We start from the raw sequence: 23,681 nt of genomic DNA on the forward strand, positions 1-23,681 counted from the left end.
TCAGAATTATCCATTTTGTTTTTCATAATGTTCTCTATCTTTCCTGTTTGGTCATGAATTCTTCTGTTCTCCATAGATCTGATAGGTAAACTATTCCTTGTTCTCCCAGTTTACTTATGGTATCAGCCTTTATGTCTAAGTCATGAACCCATTTTGACTTCATTTTGGTATATGGTGTGAGATTTGGGTCTATGCCTAGTTTCTGCCATACTCTTTTCCAGTTTTCCAAGCAGTTTTTTTCAAAGAGTGGGTTCTTATCCCAGAAGCTGGGGTCTTTGGGTTTATCAAATAATAGCTCACCATAGTCATTGACTACTGTGTCTTGCATATTTAACCTATCCACTGATCCACCTCCCTATTTGTTAGCCAGTACCTAGCAGTTTTGATGGTTGCTGCTTTATAATACCATTTAAGATCTGGAATTACTAGGCCACCTTTCCCTGCATTTCATTTCATTAGTTCCTTTGATATTCTGGACCTTTTGTTTTTCCAAATGAATCTTGTTATTATTTTTTCTAGCTCTATAAAATAATTTTTTGGTAGTTTGATTGGTATGGCACTGAATAAGTAAATTAACTTAGGTAGAACTGTCATTTTTATTATATTAGCTTGGCCTACCCATGACCAACTGATGTTTTTCCAATTATTTAGATCTGATTTTATTTGTGTGAAAAGTGTTTTGTAATTGTCCGACAGTTATTCTAAATGGAATTTCTCTTTCAATCTCTTCTGGTTTTTGTTTTTGTTTTTGTATCAATATGCAGAACAGTTGATGATTTGGATGGGTTTATATTATATCCTGCAACTGTGCTAATCTTGTTGATTGTTTTGCGTGGTTTCTTAGTTGACTGTCCAGGAGATCTGTAAATAAACCATTGTATCATCTGCAAAAAGTGATGGCTTGGTTTCCACATCACCATGCTTATTCCCTCAGTTATCTTTTCTTGTCTAGTTGCTATTTCTAGTATTTCTTTTTCCTTCCTCCTTCCTTCCTTCCTTCCTTCCTGTGAGGCAGTGGGATGAAGTGACTTGACCAGAGTCACACAGCTAGTAAATGTCAAGTGTCTGAGGCTGAATTTGAACTCAGGTCCTCCTGACTCCAGAGCTGGCACTCTATCTACTGCAACACCTAGCTGCCCCATATTGCTAGTACTTCTAGTTCAGTGTGGGATGATAATAGTGATAATAGACATTCTTGTTTCACTCATGACCTTATTGGAAAGGCTTCTAGTTTATGCCGTTACAGATAATCATTACTCCTGGTTTTAGATAGATAACTACTTATCATTTTAAAGAAAGCTCCATTTACTCCTATTCTTTCTAGTGTTTTCAGTAGCAATGGATGTTCTATTTTGTCAGAAGCTTTTTCTTTTTTTCTTTCTTTCTTTTTTTTTTTTTTAATTTTAGGCAGTTGGGGTTAAGTAACTTGCCCAGGGTCACACAGCTAGTTAAGTGTCTAGTGTTTTGGTCTGAAGCTGGATTTAAACTCAGGTCCTCCTGACTTCAGGGCCGGTGCTCTATCCACTGTGCCACCTAGCTGCCCCCAGAAGCTTTTTCTGAATTTGTTGATACAACCCTGTGATTTTTGTTGTTTTTGTAATAGGGTCCATCATGCTGATAGTTTTCCTAATAATTGAAGTAGCCCTGCATTCCTTATATAAATCCAGCGTGAGCATAGTGTGTGATCTTTGCAATAAGTTGCTTGTAATCTCCTTTCTACTATTTTATTTAAATTTTTAAATATTGATTAGGGAGATTGGTTTATAGTTTTCTTCCTCTGTTTTTGCTTTCCCTAGTTTAGGTATCAAAACCATAATTGTGCCATAGAAAGAATTTGGTAGGACTGTTCTACCTAATTTTTTTGGGGGGGGGTTTGTTTTTTGGTTTTAGGCAATTGGGGTTAAGTGACTTGCCCAGGGTCACACAGCTAGTAAGTGTCAAGTGTTTGGTCTGAGGCCGGATTTGAACCCAGGTCCTCCTGACTTCAGGGCAGGCACTCTATCCACTGCGCCACCTAGCTGCCCCCTCTTCTGCTTATATTTTGAAACAGTTTATATAGTATTGGAATTAATTGTTCTTTAAATGTTTGGTAGGATTCACTTGTAAACCCATCTGGTCCTGTGGTTTTTTCCTTAGGGAGCTCATTTATAGATTGCTCAATTTATTTTTCTAAGATAGAGTTATTTAAGTATTCTGCTTCCTTTTCTGTTAATCTGGACAGTTTATAGTTTTGTAAACATTCATCCATTTCACTTGGAATTTTGATTTTATTGGCATATAATTAGTCAAGATAATTCCTAATTATTGCTTTAAGTTCATCTTCTTTGGTTGTGTGTTCACCTTTTTCATTTTTGATGCTAATAATTTAGTTTTCTTTGTTTTTTTGGTGAAAACTTAGAGTAGGATGGTGGCAGTGTCAGAGGGAGAGAAGGGTGTGTGTTAGAGAGTGGCTGCAAAAGGGAAAACATCAAGCCTTGGCACCATATTGGATACAGGGAAGGGAGCATATGAGAGAGAGTGAGGAGTCCAGGATGGCTCCTAATTTGGAACTCTGGGCCTGGGAATGGTGGTGGTACCCTTGACAGTAACAGGGAAAGTGTGTGGAGAGAGTTTTGGGGAAAGATTGTGAGTTCTGTTTTGGACTGTCTGCTGGATGGCCAGTTGGAGATGACAGGGTGGAGGTCAGCAGAGAGGCTGGGGCAGGACAGATAGATTGGACAGTGCTCATTAAATCCAGGGGAGATGATGAGATCCCCCAGGGCAACAGTACAGGGGGTAAGAGAAGAGGGCCCAGGTCACAGCCCCATGGAGACAACTTGGATGCAGACACAGCTGAGGAGCCTGTGAATGTCCAGACAGGTGGGAGGAGAAGTGGCCTAGAGAGAAGTGTGTCCAGGAGAACGAGGCCTTTGATGGTGTTGTGGTGAACATCCATGGGTTTGAGAGGGTAATGGGGTGAGGCAGATGAGGGAGGAGCATGCTGCCTCTGCTTTTTTCTTTTGTCTTCTTTAGCAGTACAGGTGAGGATTATTCCACACCAACATCTGTTGTGCCCAGTCTCCTCTTCTCTGGTTCCTCTCTGCCATCACCCTTGTTTAGACCCTCATTATCACCTCCTTGGGATATGGCAGTAGCCTCTAAAAGTGATTCCCACTTCTGCACTCTCTGTGGTCCAATCCATCTTTTTGTATCTTCCAGCATCCTATTTCTTCCCTATGGATCTGCTCCTATCATCACCCTACTGGAATTTCTTCAAGGCTTTCTATTACTTCTGGAGTTGAGTTCAAATTCCTCTTGCTAGCATTCGGGGACCCTCCGTGACTTGGCATCACCCTATTATTCCTGCCTTATCTCATAATGCTCTTTTTCATCCACTCTGTAGTCCAGGCAAAATAGTCTACTTTCCATGTATGAGGTGTTCAGAGAGGATGAGCCCCTGTGGTGGGAGGGCTTTTCAGGGCTGCTCATCCACCTTTGCTGACCCCCTGGCACCTGATTCTCACCCATGGCTTCAAAAAGTGGATGTAGTGGGTGCAGTGGCCACATCCCAGTAAAACTGTCTCTGTGGATGGACTAAACCAGGTTAAGGGTGACTGTCAGGCCTCAAGCCCATTGGTGACTTAGGAGGGTGTCTACCCTACACATGTGAAGACCTCCTCCGGTAGAGTGGGCCGATGAGAACAATTTGTTCTAATGGCCACGAAGGTGGCTGGAGCAGGTGCTGTGCAGCGCCAAGAGCTTGTCAGACACGGGAGACGCTGGGGCATCTGCTGTCTCCTGGGCCATCCCAGATTGTCCTGACTTGTGTCCCGCCACCGGAATTTGATGACTGGAGGAGAGGGTGAGGCTGATGACTTTGTGCAGCTCTGCCTGACGTCAGTCTGATTCATGTGCAAAGCAAGATGTGACCCCGTGACACCACTGGTCCTCTTCAAAAATGGCCAAGCACCAGGAACAGGAAGAATAGTGAAACATTCTTATACGATAGTGAAATAGAGTCAAGCCCTTGGTCCCACCTCTGTGACAAACCTTAGAAATCTTTCTTTGGACAGTTCCTGAAACCGTGTCGTTTTGTGGCTCCCTCGGCCTCAGAGCCCTGGCTGACCCCACCTCTGCTGTGCCCCAAATGGTGCCCTGGACAGTTGGGAGCTTCTTCTTGGGTGTCCTGGCCTTCTGGATTTTTCTTCCAAATCTGTTCTTTGTGGACTGTTTGGCTTCACTCTGTAGGGAATCCACCCACTTGGCTTCCAAGATTCCCCATTCTATTGTTTTCTCTCTGAGCGATCCCGCCTCAGAGGTCACCATTATGTTAAACTGCCTCTGTCAAGACCCTCACCTCTGAGAGTGGTTCCTTCCACTCACAGTTTCTGGTCTTTCCGTGAGGTGTCTGCCCAAGCCTCTTCACTGCCCCTTTCCCACCCTCCCTCCTGTTGGGGAAAAAGCCGTGTTCCTGAAAAGCCAGAGCCGGAGACCATCACTGCACGTGCTGGGGAAGGGCGCCATGGGATCGAGAGGACGCTGGAGATGCGTGGCCTGCCTCAGGAGCTGCCAGAGGAGGGGAGACATTCTGGAGGGCAGAGCCGAGACCTCCATGCATTCTTCAAGGACAGTTAGGGTGGCTGAGGAAAAAGAGGTCTCTACGGCATGATCACAGATGTCCTCTGTGTGAGCGCCGGGGCTGAGAATTGGCATGGCAGTTGTTCTCTGGAGTCCTTTGTTAAAGAAGTGGTGGGACAGCTCTGAAGAGTTTTCACCACGGATGCTCCCGGCTGCCTCTTCTGTGCTTCCTTCACCTAGTCAGGGCCTTCTGCCCTTAGGCAGGACTGCCCTCACATTGCCCACGGGACGGCTGCCTGGTGCCTCACGGGTCCTGTCACAGGCCTCTGAGGAAAGAGCAGCAGCCACAAAAAGGCCCAGCCCTTGGCAGGAAACCTCTGTGGTCTCCAGGAATGCCTGCTGCCCTCCTGAATTGAGGCACCCTTCTTCTGTCACTGCCACGTCTTGCACCCAGGCCCAGCCCCCTCTGGGCCATCCCTGCTTCCATCCTTGTCCTGAGCTGTGGAGTTGGGCTCCCCTTCCTCTAGGACGTGCGAGGGCTGGTTCCCCTTGTTCCCTCTGAGACTTTTCTTCATGGCTTGGTGACCCCTGTGGTCCTCCCTTGCTTGTGTGGGCTCCATGTTCTTTGTGGAATCAGAGACCTAAGCTCAGGGACCTCTCTGGAATTCGTGTCGTCATCTGCTGGGTCTCGTCTCCTGCTCTTCTCTTCCTTTTTCCCTGTGGCCTGGCAGTCAGCATCATATAGGCGCCTCCTGTGTGCCAGGTGCAGTGCCAAGGGCTGGGGGCACAAGGAAAGGGGGGGGCAGTGTCTGTGGAGGAGGGCACTGCGGCATGAGACGCCTTTTGTGGAGCTGCCAGAGGTTATGGAGGAGGGGATGCCATGGTCAGACCTGCACTTTAGGGGAATCCGTTTGGAAAACTTGGGTTTTTTTTCTTCTGCTCGATTGTCCTTCACTTTGGTGTGTTTGCATTGCCAATCAGACCAGTCATTCCCAATCAAATTCCTATAGTGAGACTTACCCCCTGGATTTAAGTGTCTCTCCTCAGCCCCTTGTTTGTCTATGAAAATCATACGTTCTGTATTCATGATACTTATTTATCTATTGAACCACGTGGGAGCATCTTGCTGGAGTTCCCTGCTCTCTTGGTCATCCCTGTTAGAGGCTGATTGATTTTCTTTTCTTTTGTAATATTTATTCAGGGGTGCTTGGAATCATTTAGATGATCTGGAGGCTATCTTCTCATGTGTTATTAATCTCCTTGTGCATTTTCTTCCTCCTGATATCTTCGATAATTGGGGCCCAGGAATGAGAAGATACAAGTTACCTACCAGGGGAGCGTGGTGGAGAAAACCCAGAGAACCAGAGTTTGAGCTCAAAGGGGAGTGAAGATGGGGCTTGCCTGGGTACCTTTCTTCACATGAAAATATCCTCTTATTTCCTCTGTTTGGACTCCTCTTTGGATGGTGGTTCTCTCGGGGACAGCCCTGGTCGCTGCCCCAAATGACTTTTGGGGTCAGCCTCAGCTGGAGGCCAGTCTGCTTTCCCTCAGGCCACACCCTGGCCCTCAGCCCCAGCTGCTTCTGTTCCTCAGTTCTCCAGCAGAGCCCGGTGTGGACTGGCCAGTGGTTGTGGGGACCAGTGGGGGAGGGCACACTGAGTGAAGGATGGAGGGAACCATCTTCATAGATGTGTTGCCTCAGAATTAGGATTTTTGGTGACTTAGATTGTAGCCAGTGTTGGGTCCTTACTGACTAACTGTGTGAGTCTGACCACGAACCTCACTCCTGTCTGCCTCTGTTTCCCGATCTGTAAGATGGGGACCATAAAAGCACCAATCTCTAAGAGGGTTATGAAGGCCCGATGAGATCTCAGATCTCTACAAATAGGACAGCAATGCAGAAATTCCTGGTTTGGAGAGGTTGGAGGATTTGTGAAGAGGAGGAAGTATTCCATCTGCCTTCTTGTCAGTCAGGTGGCCTGGAAGTCCTCCAGAAGAGACCAAATCAAGGAAAGGGGCACAGATGCCTGTCCCACAGATGCTGCCCCTTACGGGTGTCACTTTCTAGGTGTGATGAGCCTCATGATGGGAACATGGAAAGGTCACAGTGATGGTCAGTCACACTGCCTCATGAAGTAGCCTCCTGGGAGCAAGGAAGGAACCCCATTGATTGTGCCAGGTGCACGTAGCAGAGGGAATGAGGCTTCAGCGGCAGGCGTGGGAAGGTCATGAATGGCCTCTCCAGGAGGAGCCCTTGGCACCCTATCACTGGCTGAGGCAGAGGGGCTGTCCACCATTAGGCTGCGAAGCACCTTCTGGATCACTTTGACTCAGATCCTCTGTTGCTTGGGTGGGTAGTGGAGATTGGGGCCTGTTTGGCCTCGTGGGCTGTAGTTCTTCCCACTCTTTTCATTATTTCTCTCGAGATTCTGACCTTTTGTGCCTTGAGGCGCATTTCAGTATTCGTTTTTTCTAATCCTATAAAGTAAATTTTGGAAGCGTGATTTGTATGGTATTAAATAAGTAATTTAATTTCAGTAGTATTGGTTTGGTCTACCTGTGAGCAATTAATCTTTTTCTAATTGTTTAGGTCTGTTTTTCTTTAAATAGTTTCATAGTTGGAATTCATATAGATCATATGTGTATCTTAGTAGGTGGACTCCCAAGTATTTTATGCCTTCTGTAGTTATTTTAACTGGACTTTCTCTTTGTCTCTTCTGGCTGAATTTTGTTGGTAATACATGGAAATGCTGATGGTTTACCTGGATTTATTTTGTATCCTCAACTTTGCTGAAATTATTTTGACTATCTAGTTGACTCTCTTGATTCTGTAAGGAAACCATCATCTCATTTGTAAGAAGTGATAATTTTATTTGTTCTTTATTTTCTCTCTGAACCCTTTCCCCTCCCCTGCTTCTTTCCCCTTCCCTTCCCACTTCACTTTTCCCTTTTCCCTTTCCCTTTTCCCTTTCCCTTCACCCTTCATTTCTAGGACTCTGTCAGACAGTGGTACTGGGAGTGGACATCCTGGCTTTATCCCTGATCTTACTGGATATGACTCTAGTTTTTCTTCATCCATATATAATGCTTACCATGCTAAAGAAAGGTCCACATTTCGTATTTTGTAGGATTTTTCTTGTGGTTTTAATAATGAACATGTCTCAAAAAACCTAGAATACCAACAAGTTAAATAGCCCCAGATAAAAATCAGAAACAAAAATCTTGAAAAATCAAAGATTAATAAAGTTGAAAGTAAAAGAGCCACTGAATTAACAAAACCCCTCAGGCTGTTTCTAACCATTTGCTATTCTGGTTTTTATAAAAAAGATGACAACTAAATTGAAAAATGAGAATTTGCAACAAATGAAGAAGAAATAAAGATATTATTAGTAGCTATTTTGCTTAATTACATACCAATAAAATCAGCAACTTAAATGGAGTGCATGAATATTTAAGATTATATAATATCCATATTAACAGAACAAGAGATAAAGAATTTAGATAACCCCAACTTAGAAGAAAGAAATTGAGCAAATAATACATGAACTCCCAAAGGAAAAACAAATCCTGGGGCTAGATGGATTTATAAGTGACTTTTGTCAAATTCTCAAAGAATAATTCCAGTCTTATACACATAGGAAAAGGAGAGAGCCACAGAAAAGCAGAGGGACAGACTGTTGCCCCTGATGGCCGTCGCTGTAAAACTTCCAGGTCACGCATCGCCACTCAGGGCTGGCTTTGGAAAGCTCACGACCATGCAGATCACATAGGGAGCAATAACTGTGATTCTGTCAGCCAATGCCGAGAGCTTTCTAAGAGAAGATAGCACTTATAATTTTTAAGGACATTGTCTTCAGTGGTGCTGTCCGATCCCGTCTGCCTTTTGTGCGTAGTAGGACCTGTAAGCATCATTCTTGTGAGGCTTCTGGGGGAGCCTCTCTGGGCTCACATTTGCTGCTCACATGGCATGCCTGACCACAGCATTGATGCTTACACAGCTGGCCTTTTTTCCCCTCATTCTTCCCCAGGTGCGTTTCGATAGTATCGGAGGATTGAGCCATCACATTCATGCACTAAAAGAAATGGTCGTGTTTCCACTTCTGTATCCTGAAATTTTTGAAAAATTCAAAATTCAACCTCCCAGGTAAGTGAAGCCGCTGGTCCTGTTGGTGAAGGATGCTGCCTATTCCCCGCGAACTGTCTGAGGGGCTGGCCTTCCAACTGTGGGCTGCATGGGTACAGCCTGCAGAGGGCTGGATGGCTGCCCACCAAGCACTTGCTGTCCCTCCTGTCCCCACCAGAGTGCTCACTGCAATCTTCTCTCTGGCTAATGCAGACACCCCTTTCTTTCCTTCCACAGGGGCTGCTTGTTTTATGGGCCCCCAGGCACTGGTAAGACCTTGGTCGCCAGAGCACTGGCCAATGAGTGCAGCCAGGGAGACAAGAAGGTGGCTTTCTTCATGCGCAAAGGAGCCGACTGTCTGAGCAAGTGGGTTGGGGAATCTGAGCGGCAGCTTCGACTGCTTTTTGACCAGGTAATGGAAGGCCCCGTCTGGCCCAGGGAAGGGTTTGGAAACTTGCCCGGAGCCTGTGTGTCTCTGGCCCGAGGAGTCAGGTGCCCCCACAGAGGGAGTAGGGGAAGAGTGAGCCCCTCCGTAGGAGACCCCAGGGAGGGGCCTGAGAGTGGGGGGAGGGCTGTGGGTGGCCTGTGATTTACTTCTCTGCCATTCAGTGTTCTGTTCACACCCCCCCCCCTTCAGTCCCACCTCAAATGCTTTCTCTAGGGTGTAGGGAGGCCCCTTGGACTCCTGGACCTGGTGCTGGCCGGTCAAGCTGGCTGGGCTGCCACGTGGGTTGTTTCTCGACTGTGTGAGGGCCAACCTTCTGGCTGAGTTTGTGGGAGCGTGAGGGGGTGGAATTGTCTGGTCTCATTTTCCAAAGCCATCTTGTCCTTTGGAGACACCTTGTGGGGGAAGTTGCCACTCAACAGATGTGATGGGGGAGAATCCCTGGGCCCCTGCAGGGGAGAGGCAGGGACAGCAATATCCTAGAAAGGGAAACAGAACTCAGCAAGACCCTGCCTGGGGTCAACCAGGCCAAACCCTGTGCCCTTTGCTCCAGGGTCACTCAGCAGGTGGATTGGGGTGGTCACCTACCTACATTGGAGCAGAGTCTGGGCATTTCAGTCACTCAGTGAATGTTAAGCACCTACTGTGTGCCAGGCATTGTGCTAAGCTCTGCAGGTACGCAGAGAGGCTTGTGATCAAGGGTCTCAGGCTATGCCTTTGTAAAAGAAGACAACTAGTTCTTAAGGGGTGATGTTCCAGGGGAGGGCCCCAGAGGTCTGTAGGATCATCGAACATTTTTATCAGTGACACTGATAAAAGCCTAGGCAGTTTGTTATCAGGCTCACAGATGACAGCAGGCTGGCAGGGACAGCTAGCCCACCAGATGAATCTGTGTCCAGAAGGGTCCGTAGCATGGAACTTAATCAGGAAAAACAGAAAGTGCTGCATTGGTGAATTGACCTGCCCACGTACAAAAGGCGGAACTGTGGTTAGACAGTAGTTTATGTTAGCCTGGAAAGCTAACCTGGTCTTGGGCTGCCAGAACTCCAGGAATGAGGAGTTGAGAGTTCCTCCGTCCTCTGTCCTGGGTAGACAGCCTTTCTGGGGCGCTGAGCATGGCTCTCGGCTCCTCAGTGTAAGGCCACTGGCCTGGAGAGAGTCCAGAGGAGGGGGGCCAAGACGGTGCAAGGCCTCAGGAAGGAGCCGTGCATGATTATCCCAGAGAAAGAAGCGAAGGATGGGGCGCTGCTGTCCTGCTTTTCTGGCATTTGAAAGGAATTAGCCCCAGAGAGCAAAGCTGAGAGGTGCGGTTTGGGTGCAGTCCCAGTGTGGGGTGGGCTGGTGCTCCTCCCTGGAGGACTTCACGCTCAGGCAGAGCCTCAGAGACCCTGGGCGGGTTGATCTCAAAGAGCGCCCTTCCCATTTCACAATGGTGTGTGGGCTGGCATTCCTGTAGAATGGCCCAGGGGGTGAGAGCAGAGAGCCTTGGGTGTTGTCCTGGCTCCAGCTGACAGGCAGCAGAGAGGAGATGGAGCCCAGGGCAGGGCTGATCTGGGTTCAGATCCTGCCTAGCCCTCCCTGGAGGGAGCGTCCCATGCTGGGGATGGGGTTGGGGGGGGCAGCATGTTGCTTCTAAGGCTGCCTCACTGCTCCTTGGTGTGCCGGTGCTTTGGAAACTGTCCTTTGTAAAGGCTCATACTATAATGGTCGAACTCAGGGTGTGCCTGTATTACAGCTGAGGAAACAGGAGCCCCTGGCCTACGTGAGGGCCGACTCTGCTCGTGTGCAGTTATGTGCAGGGGTCTGGATGGGGCCCAGGGTGATGAGGGCAGCTGGCGTGTCCCTGTGTGTCTTTGGCCTGTGAATCTGGAGGTGCTTACCGGCCCACTTTTCTTCCATTAGGCCTACCTGATGAGACCCTCGATAATATTTTTTGATGAGATTGATGGCTTGGCTCCAGTTCGGTCTAGCAGACAAGACCAGATTCACAGGTAACTTGAGTGACTTGTGGCTAACTGTGAGAACTCCCCCCCCCCCCGGCCTCTAGGGGCTTATGGTTCCGTGCTGGGAGAAGCAGTGTAATTGATGCAGGACACCTCTGCTAGCTGTCAGTCCACAGCTCCCAGGGCTGTTGTATGCCCCCCAGATGCCGTTGGTGGGCCAGGCCAGCAGCTGCTGCTGGGGTCGAGCCCATGCTAGGGATAGGGTCAGAGAGCCTGGGGGATACCCCACGCTTGCTGGGTAACAGACAGTTCTGAGTTGAGAAACATCTTCCTTTGCTGGGCCTGTGGGTTCATGGCATGTTTGGTAGTGCCCTTGGTGGGTGTAGGAATCCTTACCCTGGACCTAGACCGCAGCCTGGCTGTGTCCAGGTACTTGGCCTGCCTGTGCTGACAGGCCGAGTGATGGGGTACCATCTGTGACTCCAGCCAGCTGTGGTCATGCTCCTCTTGTGTGTGTGTGTGTGTGTGTGTGTGTGTGTGTGTGTTTGTGTGGGGAGTATGTGCATGTGTGTGGAGGTAGGGGGCACATGCATGCTGTGTGTGTGCATGTGTGTGTGCGCGTGCGTGTGTTTGTGGGGTAGGGGAATGCCTGCGTGTGTGGGTGCAAGGGTGTGTGCCTGTATGTGGGGTAGGAGGCATGTTTGCATGTGGGGAGGCATGTAGTTTATGTGTGTACGTGTGTGTATGTGGGGTTGGGGGTAAGTGTGTATGTGTGTGTGGAGGCACATATTTGCATGTATGTGTATGTGTGCGTGCATGCATGTGGGGTGGGGGCACTTGTATGTGTGTGCGTGCATGTATATGGGGTGGGGTGTGTATATATGTGTGGAGGTAGGGGGCATGTGCGTGTGTGTATATGTGTGTGCGTGCATGCGTATATATGGGGTGGAAGCATGTATATGGGTTGGGGGGCGTATGTGTTTGTGCATGCATGTGTGTGAGGAGGACCGTGCTTGTGCACACATGTATGTATGTGGGGTGGGGTGCACATTTGTGTGCATGTGTATGCTGCAGAGAGAGGAAAAAGCCAACCACCCTCTTCCTCCCCTCCCCGTAAGAGATCCCATCTCATCTTTAGTCTCAGAGGTGGAGTCTGGGTCCCAGATTCAGCATGAGCTGGACTGAGACCCCAGCCCTGGGTTGGTCAGCCGGCATGTGGTCAGTGCTGCCTCTGAGTTACGGCCTGGGGCCACGGACACAATCAGGAGGGGCGATCTTTGACCTCTTGGGGATAGCTTTGTGCTGGCCCTCTGAGGTTGGTGGGGGGACCGGGACAGAGTAGAAGAGGAGAACGTGGACAGATATGGGGCCAGTTTGGACGACACCCCCCCCACCCCCGCCTTAAGCGGTGAGTCCAGTCAGTGGGAGGAGCGTCCTTCCTGTGTGTGAAGCCGGTGGGGGGCAGTGAGGTCCGTCCGGAGGGTCTGTCCTGTGCCCAGCCAGGAGCGCTTGACAGATTGTGCATGTCAGTGCCAGGCTGGGTGCCCTTCGGGGGGACGGTGGGCACCATGAAGCCAGGTCCTCTCGGGTCCTCATCTCCTCCTTGGCAGGGGCAGGCTGGGCCTCGGCAGGCGTCTTGAGGGGTCTTCAAGCTGCCCCATTTTCACCCTGGAAATTTGAAGGATGGGCAGATGGGCCCTGTGTTCCTTCTGTCCCATGTGGGGCTTGTTTCAGGCAGTGGCGGCACCTGGGCCATGCCTGGGGGTCTATGCCCCACCTTCTTTCCTTCCCAGGAGGCGATGCCTGCAATGATTTTGTTCAGCTCAGATAGGCCACCGACTCTTTTTTCATGACTAGTGAGGGTTCCTGAGGCTGAGAGCCGAATGGTGGTCTGTGCCACTGCGCTTGGGGCATGTTGTCGAGAGTGGCGTCTGTTCAGAAGACGCCGCTGGTGCCGGTGACGCCGTCTTGGGTGGGCCACGCGCGGCCGGCTTCAGCGCCTTTCCTGCCTCCTTCTCTTGTAGCTCCATCGTGTCGACCCTCCTCGCGCTCATGGACGGCCTGGATAACCGGGGGGAAATTGTTGTTATCGGTGCTACCAACAGACTGGACTCCATCGATCCCGCACTCAGGAGACCTGGCCGCTTTGACCGGGAATTTCTTTTTAACCTGCCGGATCAAAAGGTAAACGCTCGGGAGCGCAGCCCTGGAGTTCAGCACCGCTCCCATGGCTAGCCTCCGCGGTTAGCTGTGGGGGGTGTTTGTTTATAAGCACCAGCACCACGTCCTAGCTTCTGAACGTAAAACTGAAAACCAGCCGAGGTGGAGACACGTCTAGCTTCTCCGTCCATAGATGCAGACACAGCCTGTTTTGAGATCCCTCTCTGCAGGTCTGTGGGCCTGGGCCTGCCCTTCTGAGCCTTCCTAGCACCGAGGGACCAGGCTCTGGACTGTGGTTATTGTGGTCTTGGGTGAGAGTGCAGGATCTTCTGTGGTTTCAGGAAATCTTTCATAGCTGAAGGAGCTGAACCACTTTGGGGCTGTAGGGATGTTGATGCATCCTGCACATCTGTCCCTGCAGGAGGCTCCCCAGAACCTCTGGAGGAGGGGCTGCATTGAGCTCTGGGATGGTGGGAGGGTGGGGGATGATCCCGAGACACAAAACGGGCCGGGGGGTCCCTCACATTGTGCCTCTGGGCCCACCACTGCTTCTTGGACCGTCTGTTCTGTGATCTCTAAGCCGGGCAGGAGAGTCCTGGTGCTGCCTGGGTCTGCTTGGTAAACCTTTGGTAGGCGACTCTGCTGAACACCATCCTGTTGATGAGGAGAAAGCTAGGGTTTAGCTGTAGCTTCTTCAGTGCTTGTGACTCATTTGGGGGCATTCTCCGGCATGGGGGAAGGTGCCGGAGGGGGCGTGGCTGGAAGCGAGTGGGAGGAGGCTGATTAGATGGAGGTGCCTCCCTCACACCCCAGCTGCCCAGACCAGGGGTGAGCGGCTAGCGCCGTTGTTTCCTTAGTGAGCCCGTCCGCGGTTACCTCTCTGGGACACTGTGATGGTGATTGGTTGTGCCTGCGCAGTCAGTGGATGGGGGCCGTTTCAGCCTTGGGCTTCCTTCTGTGGCTTGGGTCTTCTTGTCTGACCCTCTCCTCCCATCGGCGTGGCTTCTCTGTCCTCCTTCCTGTCCCAGCTGGAGCAAGTGCACTGTGTGCTCATGGTGGGGAAATGCTGGGAGAGGAGGCGGCAAGTGTCAGCCTACAACTGCAGGAAGAGAGCCCTGGGCTTGGGAATCACTCAGGAGCCTTAGTTGGAGGCCTCACTACCACGCACGCTGGGTGACCTCGGAGAGGTCTCTCCGCCTCAGCTCTCACGTGGTAGCTGTCAGTCTTGTGGCTCTCCAGTGCATAAGATGAATATCCCATCTCAGTAAAGGAAGTGAATCTAGCTGGGAGAGGTCACTCCAAGAAGAGTGCTCCTTCTTCTCATGGATTTACTGGGCAATTAGTTCCACCAAACTAACTAACTAACTAACTTTCTTTCTTTCTTTCTTTCTTTCTTTCTTTCTTTCTTTCTTTCTTTCTTTCTTTCTTTTTCTTTCTTCTTTCTTTCTCTCTTCTCTCTCTCTCTCTCTCTCTCTCTCTCTCTCTCTCTCTTTCTTTCTTTCTTTCATTAATTTATTTTGATTTATCAACAATCACTTCCATGTACTTTTGAGTTTTAAATTTTTCTCCTCCTCCCTCCCCACTTCCCTCCCCAAGGTGGCACGCAATCTGATATAGACTATACACATATATTCCTCTTAAACATATTTTCACATCCGTGGTGTTGTAAGGAAGAATTAGAACCAATAGGAGGAACCACAAGAAAGAGAAAACGAAACAAACAGAAGGAAAAAAAAGCAAATAGTATGCTTCAATCTGCATTCAAACTCCATAATTCTTTCTCTGGTTGTGGATAGCATTTTCCATCATGAGACCTTTGGAGATGTCTTAGATCCTTGCATTGCTGAGAAGGGCTAAGTCTGTCCATGTTAGTTATCTCACAACCTGGCTGTTCTCCTGGTTCTGCTCACTTCACTCAGCATCGGACCATACCAGTATTTCCAGGTTTTTCTGAAGTCTGCTTGATCATCATTTTTTTTATAACACAATAGTATTCCATTGCATTCATATACCACAGCTTGTTCAGCCATTCCCCAATGGATAGGCATCCCTTCGATTTCCGATTCTTTGCTGCTACAAAAAGAGTTACTATAAATATTTATGTACATGTCAGTCCTTTTCCCATTTTTATGATCTCTTTGGGATACAGCCCTAGAAGGGCTATTGCTGGGTCAAAGGGTATGCACAGTTTTCTAGCCTTTTGGCCATAGTTGCAAATGGCTCTCCAGAATGGTTGGATTAGTTCACAACTCCACCAACAATGCATTAGCGTTTCAGTTTTCCTGCATCTTCTCCAGAATTTATCATGTTCCTGTTTTGTCATGTTGGCCAATCTGATAGGTGTGATGTGGTACTTCCGAGTTGGTTTGATTTGCCTTTCTCTAATCAATAGTGGTTTAGAACATTTTTTCATATGACTGTATGATGGCTTTAATTTCTTCATCTGAGAACTTCCTTTTCATATCCTTTAACCATTTATCCATTGGGGAGTGACTTGTAGTCTTATAAATTTGACTTAGTTCTCTATATAATTTAGAAATGAGGCCCTTATCGGAGACGCTGGTTGTAAAAATTCTTTCCCAGTTTTCTGCCTCCCTCTTAATCTTGGTTGCATTGGCTTTGTTTGTGCAAAAAGTTTTCAATTTAATGTAATCAAAACGATCCATTTTGCATTTCATGATGCTTTCTGTCTCCTGTTTGGTCATGAATTCTTCTGTTCTCCGTAGATCTGACATCCACCAAACTTTCAAAGAACAAATGGTGCCAAGATTAATTTCAAACATTGAAGGGAAAAAGGGCGCTGCCAGGTGCCTTGGAGGAGCCCCACACGGGAAGGGGAGGGGAGTACACGCCTATCACGTCAGCCCTGTGCCAAGCACTATGGGGAACACCTTATAAACTTGACCTCGTCTGCTCTTCACAAAATCCCTGTGGGTTAGCTGCTGTTATAGCAGTTTTATAGTTGAGGAGACTGAGGTAGACAGAGGTTGGGTGACTTGCCCAGGGTCACACAGCTAAGAAGTGTCTGAGGCCGTTTGAGCTCAGCTCTTCCTGACTTCAGGCCCAGCGCTCTGTGCACTGAGCTCCCAGTTGCATGAAACAGTGAAGGAGAACTATAGACCAGTATCTTTAATGAATATTGATTAAAAATTTTTAGATAAAATCCCATCGAATAGACCATAGAATTCCACCCATGAAATCATTCACTATGTTCAAGTGGTATTTATATCAGGGTCCAAAGGATGGTTCAACCTGAGGAACCCGATCCTCATAACTAATTGTATCATAGACAAAACCATCCAAGAAGCATGTGATTCAGTAGATGCAGAAGATGCTTTGGACAGAGTACAACTCTCATTGATGCTAAAACCCTGACAAACTGTAGGCACAGAAGAATTTTTTTAGTATCCTAGGAAATTATCTGAAACCAAAAGCAACCATTCTTTGGACCCTGCGGTGGGAATATAGTAGAAACTTTTCCAGTAAGTGTGGGTGGAAAGCAAGCGTGGCTGATCTCCTTGTTATTATCTGGTCCGCTTCCATAAGAGCTACCAATGACAGTAAGACCAGAGAAAAATTAAAGGCTTAAGGTTAGGAAAAGAGGAGAGGACCCTTTCTCTGACCTAGGAGCTTTGGATTTTGGCCGTCTGAGAGTTTTTGTTTGGATGTTTCAGCACATGACTGGTGGGATTCTTTCCACTTCTACTTTGCCCACTAGTCCTAAGAGATCTGGGCAGTTTTGTTGGGCACTTTCCTGAAAGAAGATGCCTAAGCCTTTGTTTTGAGCGGAGGCCAGGGAGGGTGGAGTGTGATCAGTAAATGGTCTCTCCTCCATCTCTTTTTTGATCAGTTGCTTTTGCAGTGAGGTACGAAACACTGTCTTCTATTTTTTTTTCTCTCTTTTAACTTGAATGTTTGTTCTTACTTCATGAAGGCTTTGGCTTCTCTTTGGCCAATCCTAATTTCCACAGAGCTTGTTGTATCTTTCGTGCTAATTCTGCATAGCTCTCATTTATTTTCGCCTTTTTTCCTGAATTGTTCTCATTTGGTCTTGAAGTTATTTTTTTAATCTTTTTTTAGAATTCTTACTTTTTCTCTAACAAGAATTCTGTTTGAAGCTGTATTTCTCTGAGGCTTTGGTTGTAAATGTTTTGAAGTTCTGTCTTTCGAGTTTGTGTCTTCAGCTTCCCTATGAACATAATCACACTTTTTGTTGGGATGTGTTTCTTGTTCACTCCTTCTTCCAGCTGACTTCTTGACTTGGGACTTTATGTTGGGGGTTGACTCTCCTTTCGTCTGGGGGGAATTTCTGGTCTCAGTTTCTATCCTCTGGTTCTTCTGCTGCTTTCTCGGGGCATTGTTTTATTCCAACATCTGAAGAACTGCTCAGGCTGGGGACCTGCAAGCTTTTGGTGCTCCCTCCCAAAGCAAAGTTGACTTGCTGCCTTCCTGGTCTGAGTTCTGTAAGTCCCCAACTTAGTTTTGAGTCTGAACAAGCTCTCTCTAGGCTTTTCCCTGTTTGGACGTTTTGCTTCTGCTGCTAGGCTTGGCCACTACTAGCCATCTGGGAGGCCCCATGGATTCAGAGTGACTGAGCTGTTGGCTCCTCTTTGGTCTGGGGTTCCTGCCCTGGTTATTCCACTACATGTAAGCTCAGCCTGGGCTGGAGTCTTGAACTGAGATTGTGATCTGCTCCTCGGTATCATGCCACAGAGATAGGATTGATTCTCTTATGTTGTGAGGATGGAGGAGAAAAGGAATACATGGGGGAAAGGGAAGGGAAAGGAAGAATGGGGAGGGGTGCGTGTGTGTGTGTGTGTGTGTGTGTGTGTGTGTGTGTGTGTGTGTGTGTGTATGTGTGTGTGTGAGAGAGAGAGAGAGAGAGAGAGAGAGAGAGAGAGAGAGAGAGACAGAGACAGAGAGAGAGACAGAGAGAGACAGAGAGAGAGAGAGACAGAGACCTGAACCTATTTTACATTTTATTTATTTATTTTTCTTTTTTTTTCCTTTTTTACATTTTAACTGGAGGGACGATACAGTTGGGGACAGAAACACATTTCACCAAACAAAGTTACAAGAGGGAAAGGAGGGGATAAGATGGAAGGGAAATTAGGGGAGGCATCAGTCAGAACCCAAACAAACTCTCAAATAGGCATGGGAAACAGAAGAAAAGCTAACAGAGATTAGGAAGGAGGGAAATCGACAGTTAACAATCATAACTGAATGTGAATGAGGTGAAATCCCCCATAAAATGGAAGAGGTTGCCATAATGGATTAGAAACTAGAATTCATCATTATGTTTCTAAGAAACATGCTTGAAACAGAAAAATACATATGGACTTAAAAGAAGGGACTGAAGCAGAATCTGTTGTGCTTTAGTTGGGGGTCTCAAGACAAAGCAGGAACACAAATTGGCCTTGTTAAAAAAGATAAACTACATTTTGCTAAAGTTACAGAAAATGAATGAATATCAGTACTAAAATTATATCTGCGAAATTAGGGTTAGGGTTAGGATTAGGTTACCATCTAAATTCTTAAAGAAAAATTTAAATAAGTTCCAGGGAGAAATAATAAAACTATAATAGTGAGGGATCATAGTTTACTTCTCTCGACCTAGATATATCTAACCAAAAAATAAACAGAAGTGAAGGCTCTGAATAGAATCTTAGAATAGAAATAGAAATAAAGAGGAATATGCCTGTTTCTCATTGTATATGGCAATTTCACAAAAGTTGACCATGTATTAAAACTTTAAATTTTGATAAATATAGAAAAGTATAAGTAGCAAATTTATATTTTACTGACCATAGTTCAATAAAAATTATATTCAGTAATGGCAAAGATTAAAAAAGTAACTGCAACTAAATAACTTATTCCCAGAGAATGGGCAGGTCAAAGAACAAACCAGAAAAACAGTGAACAATTTTGCTAAGTGAGACCATATTCCAAAATTTTTGGGATGCAGCTGTTTAGGAAAAAAATTTATCCCTAAACACTTCATCAATAAGAGAGGGAGAGAGAGGAGATCGATGAATTGGACATAGATCTGAAATCCTATTCTCCCCCCCCCAAAAAAAGAACCCAGAAAACAGCACTAGTAGAAGACCAGCAAATGGAATACCCTCAATTGAACACCAACATAGAAATCTTAAAAGTCAAAGGAGAGATGAACAAAACTGATACTAAAAAACCCCCATCAATTAATAAATAAAACTGAGCAGTTACAAAAACTAGTAAAATAGGTAAGCTATTAGATAACTTGATTTTAAGAAAGAAGGAAAGCCAAATGTCTGTATCAAAAATGATTAAAGGTGAATGTAGCACCAATGAACAACAAATATAAAAAATTATTGTTAGCTGTTTGGCCTAACTATATGCCAACAGTGAAAAGGATGAATAATTGCAGGAACAGGAAGTTGAGCACTTAAGTTATCTGATCTGAGAAAAAGAAATCTGAGAAGGCCTTTGACAAGATAACACCACACGTCTTCCTGCTAAAAATGCCAGAAAGTGTAGGAGGGAGTGGGGCTCTCCTGAACATAGAAGTGGTATGCAGCCAGACCCTAGGGCTCCACGTTGTTGGCAAGGGGATCAACCAGAGACCCTTTATCACCCTTGGTATACAGTGTAGCACTCAGAAAAAGGCAGGGAAGCCACAAGCACAGGCCGCAAGGAAATGCCCTTCCTGCAGGTCATTGCATGGTTTACATAGAGCACCATAGAGAGTCAGCGAATGATCCTCACGGAAAAAAGTCCCTGACAGAGGCCAGCACCGAGAGAGAGGAAGAGATGTTCCATGTGAAGTCTGTGTGGACACTTGCCTTCCAGAAGTTGTCTTGTAGGAAAGAGTTATGTGACCATGGGTTAACCTCACCTCAGAACAGAAGAGTGCTTGGGGTGCTCCCTGGAGCCAGGGAGGATGGCCCAGCTTCAGAACCGCACCATCTTGGGGCACTGATGAGAAGTGCCTATTCTCTCTCTCTGTCTCTCTCTCTTCCTGTCCCCTGGCAAGTGCCCGCTCTCGTGCTGGCCAAGGTCTGTCCTTCCTCCTCGTCGTCCTCTTCGGGCAGAGTGCTTGTGCGTGGGAGGGGCTACTCTCTCTGTACTTGTCACTGTGTGGGACACCCTGTAATCTACCTGTGCTTTGCTCCCCAGGCCCGGAAGCACATTTTGCAGATCCACACCCGGGACTGGAGCCCCAGACTGTCGGACCTCTTCCTTGGCGAACTGGCTGAGAAATGTGTTGGTGAGTGGCACTCTTTGAACCTGGTCATTTATGAATCCATGTTTGTTCTTGTCCAGCCTGTGTCACCTTTGGTTCCAGTTGGAAGGTCAGAGAATGCCTTGGCGTATCTTCAAGTGTGGGAAATGGGACTTGATTTTTGTATTTAGATAGTTTTGGCTTAATTTAGAGTGTGATCTCTTACCGCTTACAAGTGAAAGGGCCATTATTGATAAAGCCTTGTGACTACAAGACACACAGAGGATGCTGTCCTTCCTTCCCAGGCACGTGGTGCCCTTTTCCTTCACGATGTACTCCGCTAAGCAAACCATCCTAAAAGCGCATAGGAGAAATAAGAGCCTGTCTGGGCGGGCGTCCCAGCTCCTGACCCCTGTGGTGCCTGCTCAGTGGTCTAAGAAGCTGCGGTAGGGGCCTCCTGTCTCCCCCCAGATGCAGCGGCCCATGCGCAGGATAGATGGGAGGATGTCCACGTGAGGGCCCGGCATGCTGCTGTGCCACTCCCAGGCTGCACCACTCCCCGACTGTGTGTAGGGATCTGCTCTGCCCAGCCAGAGGGCTCCTGCTCTCCTTCACTGCTGCTCCTTTTTTCCTTCTTTTTTCCCCTCTCGCTCTTTAAGAAAACAAACCAGTTCTGAGGCTTGCAGAGAGGCCCCCGCCCTGAGATGAGCCATCAGAGGCTCTGTCTCCCATCCACAAAGTAAACCTTACACTGCCCTACACTGCCCGCCAGTCCATATTCAGTCAGCTACATCCGAATTGTCCTCTTCATCCACAGGGACCTCCATCTCCGAAGCAGCCTCCCTCAGCTTTTGAACCACCAAGACCTCGACGTCTTCGGGTGAGGAGAAAACGTAACTCTCTCCAGCACACCACCAGTCTAACTTGGCCGGGTACCAGACAGCATGCACCCAACCTATTCCCTGTCGATTTGGCCTTGTGCTGCTTGGTGGGAGAGGGTGGCGTTTGGAGGGAGAGCGCCGTGGCCCTAGAGAGTCCACCGGCCTTGCTGCTGCCCTCCTGGGAGGTCCCGCCCCACCCTGCCCTGCCCCTAGCAAGCAGGCCTGCAGCCTGAGCCCAGAGTGTTCTTTCCCGTCTGATCTCTCTGCACCCTCTGGTTTCCATCTTCCGTCTCCATCTTAGATTTGCATTCTCCCGTGGCATTTCCACCATCTTCTTTCCAAATTAGATGTGTGCAGCTCATTTCCCTGTGTTTCCCAGAATTTGGCCAGCAGTTTGAGTTGTGACATGGTTTTTCAAATTCTCATGATAGTTTTTGAAGCTAGAAAAGTCTGCCCACTTTGATCCCAAAGGCAGATCACAGCCTTTCTTTTCCTACCTCGGGTTTTATGTCTTTAAGTGGCTCCTGACTGATATAACACATTCTGGTCAGAGAACCACCATTATCACCTACAAATCCAGTAGGAATGCGCTTCCTGCTCTGTGGCCTGGCTGGCCCAGGCCTGGCCCCTTCCGGGCCCCAGCTCGGTGAGGCGATTATTGGGGTGCGTGATTGGGCCACTGGAGTCTTGTCTGTGGCTGCCGTGGATTTTATGCTGAAAGGGCCACAGCACAAGCATTGGTGGTTCCCTAGCTCACCTGGGCTCCAGGTTCTGCAGGGCCGCATGCCTGTGCACTGTGGTCTGGTCCTTCCAGCATTCCCAGGTTGGACTGTGTGTGCGCGTGTGCCTGTGTCCTTCTGGCTCCCCATTGCCTCGGTCTCAGGGTGGTGGTTGTTGCCTCCTGTGCTGTGATCTGATCTCCATGGAGCAGATTCCCAGCTTTTCAGAAAACTTGCCTCGGCCCCCTCTCCTTCCAAGTCCTCAAGGTGACCATGGTGATGCCTCTACGAAAATGATGGTCATCATCCTTGGAGCTGGCCGCTGGTCAGTGCAGGTCTCTCCACAGGCTACAAAGAAGTCCTGGTTCAGTTTTTAGTGGGATTTGATCATGTCTTGTGAAGGGACAGAGAAACCCCCCTCATTTCCCTACCTCAGAAGTGTCCTGGTTGAGACCTGAGGTCCTTGGTGAGTGTGTGTGTGTGTGTGTGTGTGTGTGTGTGTGTGTGTGTGTAAAGAGGAATGGAGTGACATTCTTCATCGGACAGACCCCTGGTTGGGAAAAACTGTCTGTTTCCATGTGCCTGCTTTCTTGGGGAACAAGGCAGGGGTGGCTTCACTCTGGGTGACTGGAGCAAGTTTTGTCCAGGTGCTGGCCTCCAGTCAGGGTGGCCTAGAGAGCCAGCGTGCCTTTCAGATGGCTCCGATCTGGTGTGTGCTTGCACTTGAAGCCCCAACAGCTGCCCGGGCAGCTTCTGTGAGGATGGAGGAGTGACTGTTGCCAGACCCGGGGGCTCATTAGGTGCAGAGATCCTGGTCTTGTCAGTGGTGTCTGTTCAGAGAGGCAGCAGGAGGGGTGCCCAGCCCCGGGGTGGAAGGGAATCTCCTCCAGCCTTTATTCAGGGCCTGCTGTGAGCAAGGATGCTGGGGAGCAGTCAGGACCTGCCGGGGTCTCTCTCCACCTGTTGCAGGCCCAGGAATCATCTCTTCTTCAGCCCAGAGATGGGCACCTGAGCTCACGGCCTCCCTGGATGCCCTCCTCTGGACACTCTCCAGGGCTCCGGATGTGCTCACGGGGTCTGTCGCACTGTAGCTTTTTGGGCAGCTGATGAAATTCAAAGAGTGCTTCCTTTGTAAAGATAATTTCTAGAGGAGAAAGCAAATTATTTCAACATTTTTCAGAAGTGTAGATTGAAAGGCAGCTGGGGGGCTCACACAGAGCACCCGGTTCTACTATCAGGAAGACTCGAACTCAGATCCAGCCTCAGACACAACCCAGGGCAAGCCCCTTCACCGCTCCCTGCCTTAGTTTCCTCAATTGTAAAACAGAGATCAGGTGCCCAGCTCCGTGCCTGGCATGTAGTTACCAGTAGATCAGTGATGGTGATCATGATGAACACTTTGTTTGTCATAATGAGGACTGCTTGCAGTGAGGTCCAGTGCTTGGCTCCTGGGATTCCACCTTGGGCATAAGCTCAGGACCCCCACAAAAGTCAGGGAGTGGTTCGGGCTGGGGATGGGATGGCGCTGGATCCCGATTTCTAGAGCACCTGTGTCCTAGCGTGTGGAGGCAGCCTGAAATTCTGGTCTCTGTCCACCTGCTGCAGGGCTTGGGCGTGGCAGGGCGGGGCCCAGAGTCAGTCTCACCTCTGCA

At 48.3% G+C, this 23,681-nt stretch overlaps 1 protein-coding gene across 3 annotated transcripts in view; it reads left to right on the forward strand.

The window, feature by feature from the left end:
• The window catches only part of ATAD2B (ATPase family AAA domain containing 2B), a 100,684-nt gene that overhangs the window by 43,755 nt on the left and 33,248 nt on the right, over nucleotides 1–23,681 (forward strand). For all 3 annotated transcript variants that reach the window (XM_020977988.2, XM_020977985.2, XM_020977986.2), the window contains exons 11-15: nucleotides 8,586–8,701; nucleotides 8,918–9,092; nucleotides 11,028–11,116; nucleotides 13,093–13,252; nucleotides 20,384–20,474. In XM_020977988.2, the coding sequence (XP_020833647.1) occupies nucleotides 8,586–8,701; nucleotides 8,918–9,092; nucleotides 11,028–11,116; nucleotides 13,093–13,252; nucleotides 20,384–20,474 (631 nt within the window). The remainder of the gene's footprint in view (nucleotides 1–8,585; nucleotides 8,702–8,917; nucleotides 9,093–11,027; nucleotides 11,117–13,092; nucleotides 13,253–20,383; nucleotides 20,475–23,681) is intronic.

The sequence above is a fragment of the Phascolarctos cinereus genome, unplaced genomic scaffold (assembly GCF_003287225.1).
Source record: "Phascolarctos cinereus isolate Bilbo 61053 unplaced genomic scaffold, phaCin_HiC Scaffold_2;HRSCAF=192, whole genome shotgun sequence".
In the NCBI taxonomy this organism is placed as follows: domain Eukaryota; kingdom Metazoa; phylum Chordata; class Mammalia; order Diprotodontia; family Phascolarctidae; genus Phascolarctos; species Phascolarctos cinereus.